This window comes from Pollicipes pollicipes, unplaced genomic scaffold, assembly GCF_011947565.3.
Source record: "Pollicipes pollicipes isolate AB1234 unplaced genomic scaffold, Ppol_2.1 Scaffold_6052;HRSCAF=7182_pilon_pilon_pilon, whole genome shotgun sequence".
Taxonomy (NCBI): Eukaryota; Metazoa; Arthropoda; class Thecostraca; order Pollicipedomorpha; family Pollicipedidae; genus Pollicipes; species Pollicipes pollicipes.
In genome coordinates, this window is record NW_023596805.1 from 16718613 (window position 1) to 16726296 (window position 7684).

At 59.1% G+C, this 7684-nt stretch overlaps 1 protein-coding gene across 1 annotated transcript; it reads right to left on the reverse strand.

Moving 5' to 3' along the window:
• Positions 1-5736: 5736 nt before the first annotated feature.
• On the reverse strand, positions 5737-7084 carry LOC119104295 (zinc finger SWIM domain-containing protein 8-like). Its single transcript, XM_037227992.1, has 3 exons — positions 7081-7084; positions 6384-6517; positions 5737-5868 (listed from the first exon to the last, which is right to left on the reverse strand). Exons 1-3 carry the CDS (start codon positions 7082-7084, stop codon positions 5737-5739), a joined length of 270 nt encoding a protein of 89 aa, XP_037083887.1.
• Between the last annotated feature and the right edge of the window lie 600 nt (positions 7085-7684).

The window sequence follows — 7684 nt, forward strand, 5'->3', positions numbered from 1 at the left end:
GAGTTTAGTGCGAGATAATCTTAAAATGCGAGAAACCAATGTTTAAAACATAGTTGTAAGGAGTAGTCCCACACACACCACCCACTGCACTTATTGCGTTTCGGCTTCCCTTCCAACCCCCGGCCCCCGCATCCTTGCCGCCTTTGTCCACGACTCCGCCTGACGGCCCCTGAGTGTGCCACTGACGCCAGCTGACGGCCCCTGAGCGCGCCACTGACGCCAGCTGACGGTTCCTGAGCGCGCCACTGACGCCAGCTGACGGCCCCTGAGTGTGCCACTGACGCCAGCTGACGGCCCCTGAGCGCACCACTGACGCCAGCTGACGGCCCCTGAGCGCACCAGTGACGCCAGCTGACGGCCCCTGAGCGCGTCACTGACGCCAGCTGACGGCCCCTGAGCGCGCCAGTGACGCCAGCTGACGGCCCCTGAGCGCTTCACTGGCGCCAGCTGACGACCGAGGCGTGAGGCAGCTGGCTCGCCTGTAGAATAAGACTGGCGGGCGCTCAAGTGATGCCTGGTATACCCACGTTTGCTTATATAAAGTCACTCGGAGTCCACAGAGCATGATGTACCAGCTTGTTCTTTTTTCTACACCAACTTTGATAGGGGCCTTGCTTGCATCCGACTCGACATTGTTCGAAAGTATCGCTATCAAACTGGATCCCGAATAGAGTTAAAAATCGCTCATTGTTATTCATGCCTCAAGTCGTCCTCGGAGACCCCGACCGTGTTCATTCGACCCTCTTATCCTCTTTCTTGCTTCATCCTGCATCTTCGTGATGCCCCGCTTGTCCAGGGTAGGCTGCGTGCGCCAGCCATGAGTGGACCGAGAGGCCTACTGAAGGGGGACCGCGACCGGGCACCGGGTGCGTATCCCGCCGAGGGTCCCTGCGCGGGCTGAGTTTGGCGGTTGCGCCCCCCCCCCCCCCGCCCCTCCCCCAAGGTGCATGCCGTTCTGTCTCACCGTTACCCAGTCTCCTTCATCCTATAGCCCTGAAATGATCACTGTTGATCAAAAGGGCTCTAATACAAATAACCAAACCAAACCAAACCGTGCGTGTTGCTCACAGACTTTGCGTGCGCACTATTGTCAGACCAATCTTCTTCAGTTACGAGCATTTTCTCACGGTCAATCGCTTACAAACAGTTGCGTACATGCCTACGATCTGCTGTTAATGCGAGCATTTGCCATGTGCTCTCTATAGTTCGTACCATAAGAATATTTGCATGTGAACTTCTTCATATGGGCTTTTGCGTAAGCACTTCTGTCGTAGAGGCTTATGACTAACCCTCTTTCCTTACGAACAATTGTGTACGTACTTTGTGTATGCGAGTTAAAGAATGAGATTGCGACACGATTTTTTTCGGAAATTATCAACGGCTGGCCAAGGTACAAGCAATAATAGACTAGCAGGACAACACAGTGAAATCTATACCTCGTTTGTGTTTTGGCCCGTGCGCAAGTTTTGTTTGGCGCAAGAGGCCATCTGACATATTTTGTGAGCGGCGGCTGTGGAAATACCGAATAGGGTGTCAGTCTGGTTACCAGATCTCTGTTTAAACTGCTTCACAACAGCGTAACCAATTCAGTGCCCTGAGGAGCATAGAGCAAGTGCTCTTGTTTCACACGGCTCCAAAGCACACCGAAGTATGGAAGCAATGCTTTTAGATACAAGCGACAACGGTTTTGAATTATCACGTGACTGTTGCCATGGCGCCCGCCGTTCCTTTTGCGAATCACTTGCTGACGCGCGGTGCGTACCGTTCCAGGACTGCAGCCGCCTGGCCCCGCCTTCGTCGGTTCTGTACCTGCGATTTCGTCGCCCGAGTAGGTACGCCTTGTCCGCGTGCGCGCTGTTGTTGGCAGCTTCAAATACGCTTGGCAAGACACATCATCGCTTGCATGGGCACTCTGCTCATGTGGAAGGGTACCGGACCAAACTCGTCTTTGCTGCGTCTGAATACACCTCTGACTATTGGAATGCATGACACGGAAGCTACCAGCCCTTAGCCACAATCGTTATTAACTAACGCTGGTTAACCATTATACAGGCCGACTGGTTGACCGGCAGGCGGAAAATTCAGGCCGACACCGACTTGACCCCCCCCCCCCCCTCCCCTCAAAGCCGTTTTGGGTGTTACGCGCGGGCGAAGGGAGCTCACATTATGTGGTTGGTATGAACACTATGTTTAGAAAGTCACCGAACTTCATATCCTTGGGTCGCATTCTTTAAAAGAGCTGCCAAAAACAACACGGTTCGTGTTAGTTCGCTTGAGAAAACTTCACCGAAACTACATTAGCATCGGGCGGCGCAACAGTTTGGTGATATATCACCACTTCATGGTGATACATCTCCAGTACGAATAGCCCAGCTCCGGCTTCCAGAGCACCAGCCGACCCCACTAGCCAGCTGGGGCTGATCAGCCAGCGAGTTCCTGTTCCCTGCAGCAGCCCACAGTCGCCCCCCCCCCCCCCCCCCCCGAGGCGCCAGACACCAGCAGGCTTCCGACGGCAAGTGTATTGACCAGCCGTCCATTTCGGGCACAAGATCCGCTCTTTCGGTCCACTCCAGTAACATCCGCCCCATGTTTAACACTAATACTGGCGGCAGGCGGGGTGGGCGCGGCCGGCCCGGTCACCGGACCCGGCGTCCTCACGCGCGCCGCGGCCTCCTACCGCCGCCGCCGCCGCCGACGGGAAGGCGGTCCACCGAGCGCCGGCACCGGCGGCGGCGGCGGGCGGCGGTGTCCTGGCCGGGCGTGCAGCAGCCGGCGGCTCACGCGGGGCCGGCGGCGTCCACCGCGCTCACGCGCCACACACTAATAAAGCACATCACTAGATGTTTACACACTAGATGCGACCGAAGGTGTGAGGCGTAAGAGCACTGAGGTAGAGCCGAGACCGGCGGTCTCGGAGACGGATGGGCGGTCCGGCGGACCACGGACCGAGCGGGACCGCGAGGCCGGACCGCGAGAAGGACCACCGGGTGGGTCTCGAGCGGGCGGAGAACCACGCCACTTCGGAACACTGGAGCCGAACTGACCGCCGACGCGTCACTCCGGCAGAGCGCGCGGCGTGGGCGGAAACCGACGGACGCCTCCTGCGCCAGCCTCTGGGGGACGTCTGGGCTCAGGTTGACGGAGCAAGACTACAAACCGACGCACCGCAGTGTCGCATCGCGTTGGTTTCAATGCTGCGCCTTCTAGTCCGATGTCAATCCATCGCCATCGCCGACTGGGCGGACGGATGGCTTCACCACGAAGCGACTTTTCGAGGTGCGTGGATTCGCAATCTTCCTCACTGGATGTTTGAACTACGTCACTACGTGAAACGTTGCACAATTTTCGAAGCCATCCATGGACATGCCGAGCTCATGAACAACCCAGTCGGTTTCCACCGAGGTACTGAGGCATGAATTAAACAAAAAATGAGGCATCAAGTAGCCAAAACCGCTCACATTGGCAACACAACTGAACAAAACAAAAAATCGCGATTGAATCGCATTCGATTCGTTAAATTAAAATGTACAACTAAATATACTCTGATAATTCGTCGCCTTTAAAAGGCTCTGGACAAAGGTCCGGAGAGCACCATCAGAGGACCAGTGATGGGTGATACGTCCAGTTCTAGAACGTCAGGTCAAGTCAGATCGGGCCCAGTCCGGTCAGAACCAGAACGGTCTGGTCCCGTCAGGTCCAGTCCCGGCCAGTCCCGGTCTGTTGCGGTTAGCTCCGGTCGCCTGCTTTCTCGCTCCAGTCGAAAGGCGAGGTCGGCGGGGCTGGAGATGCTGTCGGGACGGTGAGCCGGGACGTCCGGCCGCGGAGAAAACAGTACAGAACGCGTCGGCGCACAGGCGTGACACACAGCCGCGCACAGACGCCGGGCAGCTGGGCGACGCAGCACGTCCGATGCACGACAGCAACCAAGGAAACGGTGACACAGAGCAAAGAGGTGGAGGAGCCAGGGCAGCGCGGCGGGGTCGGAAACCGAGGAACAGACGGGAAGACGGAGGGGAGACGGGGTCCATCGCCGGCGGCTGCCAACACTGACCAGGCTGCGCGGAACGGGGCGGCGTCGAGCAGACACACACACACGCAGGCGAACACAGGGCTGGCCACCGCTCTACATGCGGCCACGGAAGCGGCCGGCACACTGCCGGCTACGAACACGGCGCGCCTCCTGCCGCTCGGCGGCGACGGCGGGGCCGCTGCGCGGCGCCGCCAGCCGCTGGCGGCAGGAGCGGCAACTCTAAGCGCTACAGCTAATAACCACAAATTCAAATGCTACGGCTAGGATATTATTTAAAATATAAAACGGACAGACATGCTCACACCAAGCGCGCGTCCTTCTACTCTTCACTACCAGTTAAACGCAGTGCCGGCCGACAGCCCGGCGCCGGCAGACACGCGGCTGATTGAGAGACGCGCACGCTCGTGTCACTCTCCCTGTCGCATGACAGGTGTGACATCGTACACCTGCAGCAACCCAAACCCTACCCACACTGGAGACTGAAGCAAGAGAGACATGCTACGTCACGCAGCGGCACTCCACAGCACTGCGTCAACTCTTCCACTCTGCATGCCGTGGCCCCACGTCGGGCGCCATCCGGCGCGCCAGTGCAGCCATCCGGTGGACCAAGATCAAACTTGAAATTCCACGACGCGCCACTGCATCTGCGCCTTGTCTGTTCAGACTCGCCGTGCACGTCCTGTTTTGCTCTTCGGTCGGGAACAGCGCCAGCGCTGGCCACGCCCATCGCGGGACGGCGCCTCCCTCAGGGTATCGAGATCAGACCGACACGGACCTGTGGCGCCACCGTCGGCTCCGCTAATGCTACGCTTATGGATCGGTGAGGCCGAGTGGACGCCCGGAACAGCATGGCGCTCGACGCCAGATGGCTTTATACAGGTGATGAAGATGGGATGGCTTTTTCTCGGGGAGGCGGGGCGCCGACGGGCGACGACCACACTAGCGGCATCCAGTAGAAAAACGAACAACTACAACTTCTGAAAGTGGCATCTAGATGGGACGGGTGTCACGCAGGGGGCTGCTGCAGGGCCATGGAGATCCGTAACCAGGAGTTCTTTCTTGACCAGCTTGTTTTTCCTGTTTGTCTTGCAAGAAGCCCTGCAAAATATGAATTCAAATTCAGAACAAAAACACCCACTAGAGAGAAGGGTACGCTGGGTATGTCTCGCACCATACCGATTATGCCGCGTCAAAGCGTGTGATCACTACAACTCAAGATGTCATGTTGGGGTACATTCACAGGAAGTTTAAAATGACGTGCTCATTAAGGTATCGTTGAAACGTTAATGCCCTCGAGGTACCATAGCGCCGAATCAACAGTGGCCCAGTGATCAACAGCGGTGAGCAGAAGCAGTCCGCAGTGAGCAGTCTTTGCTAGTTACAAAAGAAGCTGAGGAATGCCCGCGACGATAACCGAGTCAGCTAGTGTTGTTGCTCGCACATCAGATATTCTCCGACGCCCTGTTGTTCTCTATTGCAATGAGTGCTTTAGTCACCCACCACGAACCCACGGGTGTCTGGCAGTGTCACAATCCTGAATCCCTGGTTCCGCTGCTGTGTTCCCATAGGTGCGGCAACCGACCCGCCCCGCTCCGCGCCCGTCCCCAGCCTCGCCTGCAGCTGAGCAGGCCCAGCACTCGCCCCGCCCCGGCTGCGCGCCCGTCCCCAGCCTCACCTGCAGCTGAGCTGGCCCGCCGGCGGTCATGCTAAACGCCTGCCGCGCCGTGCAACACGATCGACACGAACTCGTCGTACTCGGGCGGCGTCACGTGGCAGAGGCGCACGTGCATGCACGACAGAAACATCTGCTGGCACTGCTGCACCAGCGGCGTCAGGATCTGCCGGCGGCGGCGCCGCATCAGCGGTCTGACGTTCGCCGCAGTGGGCTCACGGACCAGCGCGTACGGACCACCCGCGTCAGCCCAGACCACGAACGGGGGTGCGGGCCTTACACGGGCGTACCAAGCCCCGGCTCATCTGCTGAAAGTGACACTCCAAAAACCATTGCTAAACGCGCCGTTTTTCCACAAAAAGTCGTCGTGTAGGGTAACGACGGCCGCGCGAGCGACCAGCGCGCCGAGCTGATGCGTATCTTTGCGCAACCAGAACACCTGTCGACGGCATCAGTGTGTCCACATATAGAACTTGCCTCCTGCACAGCAGCACGACCTGGTCTGCCACAGGCTCCTGGAGCGGCCGGTCAGCGGCCCGAACCGGACCCCCCCGCTCCCCAGCCTGTGATCTCGGCGCCCGAGACGGGCCGTGACCGACCCCGGCGCCCCAGCCAGTGACCTCGCCGCTTGGCCCGGTACCGTGACCTCGGCGCCCAGGCCGGTCGCGAGCGTGACCTCACCTGTGACCGGTACGGAGGCGCCGTGTTGTTTCGGCTCAGGTAGGAGCCCACCTCGCCGGCGATGTCGTACAGCACGAACGGCGACACCACGGAGTTAACGGTGCACAGGCAGAACTGGGTGCACGTACGCGTCCCTGGTGACGGGGAGACGACGGGAGGGGGCCGGTTACGGTCAGACAGGCGCTCCGTCTACAGCGGCGTTGGCAGGCCCGCCGGCACGCTGCCGCGAGAATGGCGCCGGGGCGGCTGACACTGACCCCACCAGAATGAGTGTGGGTCAGCTAAGAGGCTCCCTAAACTTCTGTGGGCCCCTCGTGCGCATGGTAGCGGCATAGAGCTGATCGACAGCGGGCTGCGTACGTCGTCGATAGGCGGACGTCCACTTCTCGCTCGTTTCAAACACCAAATCATAGTGAACAGCGCGGTATCCGACAAGATCTGCTGATGACTAAACTACAGCTGGGACTGATCCATCCCACATCTCCCGAACCTCCGCCTGTTTCCATCGCTTCTCTGTCCTCCCGCCGAATGCCCCAACCCGACCTCCGCCTCCCCACCGCTGGCCGTGTCACCGCGTACCTCTGCCGGCGACGGAGGCAGCCCGCCCCGCCCCGCCCCGGCTGCAGACTCCTCGCTCGCCGGCGGTCAGCCCACCCCAGTCCATCCCACCGCACACCACACTCCGGCGGACACTCACCCATCTTCAGGCCACCCTGCAGCAGCCACTTGACGTCGTCACCGTACGGCGGCGTGCGCGAGTACTTATGGCGCGGTCATCGTGCACGCGCCGCGCCAACGTCTCCAGCGCCAGCATGCCCACACGGTACGTCGAGAAGAGGTACTTGAGCGGTGGCGAGCCCAGGATCCGCGGCACCGGCGCATGACGGAAGGGACGGCCCGTGGTCACGCGGACCCACAACAAGAGAAGACGAGAGAAGGAAGAAAGAGAGAAAAAGAAGAAGAGAGAGAGAGAGAGAGAAGGAGAGAAGAGAGAGAGAGAAGAGAGAGAGAGAGAGAAGAGAGAGAGAGAGAGAGAGAGGAGAGAGAGAGATAGAGAGAGAGAGAGGAAGAGAGAGAGAGCGAGAGAGAGAGAGGAGAGAGAGAAGAGAGAGAGAGAGAGAGAGAGAGAGAGAGAAGAGAGAAAGAGAGAGAGAGAGAGAGAGGAAGAGAGAGAGAGAGAGAGAGAGAGAGAGAGAGAGAGAGAGAGAAGAGAGAAGAAGAGAGAGAGAGGAGAGAGAGAGAGAGAAGAGAGAGAGAGAGAGAGAGAGAGAGAGAGAGAGAGAGAGAGAGAGAGAGAGAGA

Excerpts from the sequence above, each read along its gene's own strand:
- LOC119104295 (XM_037227992.1), bottom strand. Across the intron at positions 5,869-6,383 it reads CGCCTCCGTACCGGTCACAG|ATCCTGACGCCGCTGGTGCA; the intron begins GTGAGGTCACGC and ends CGCCGCCGGCAG.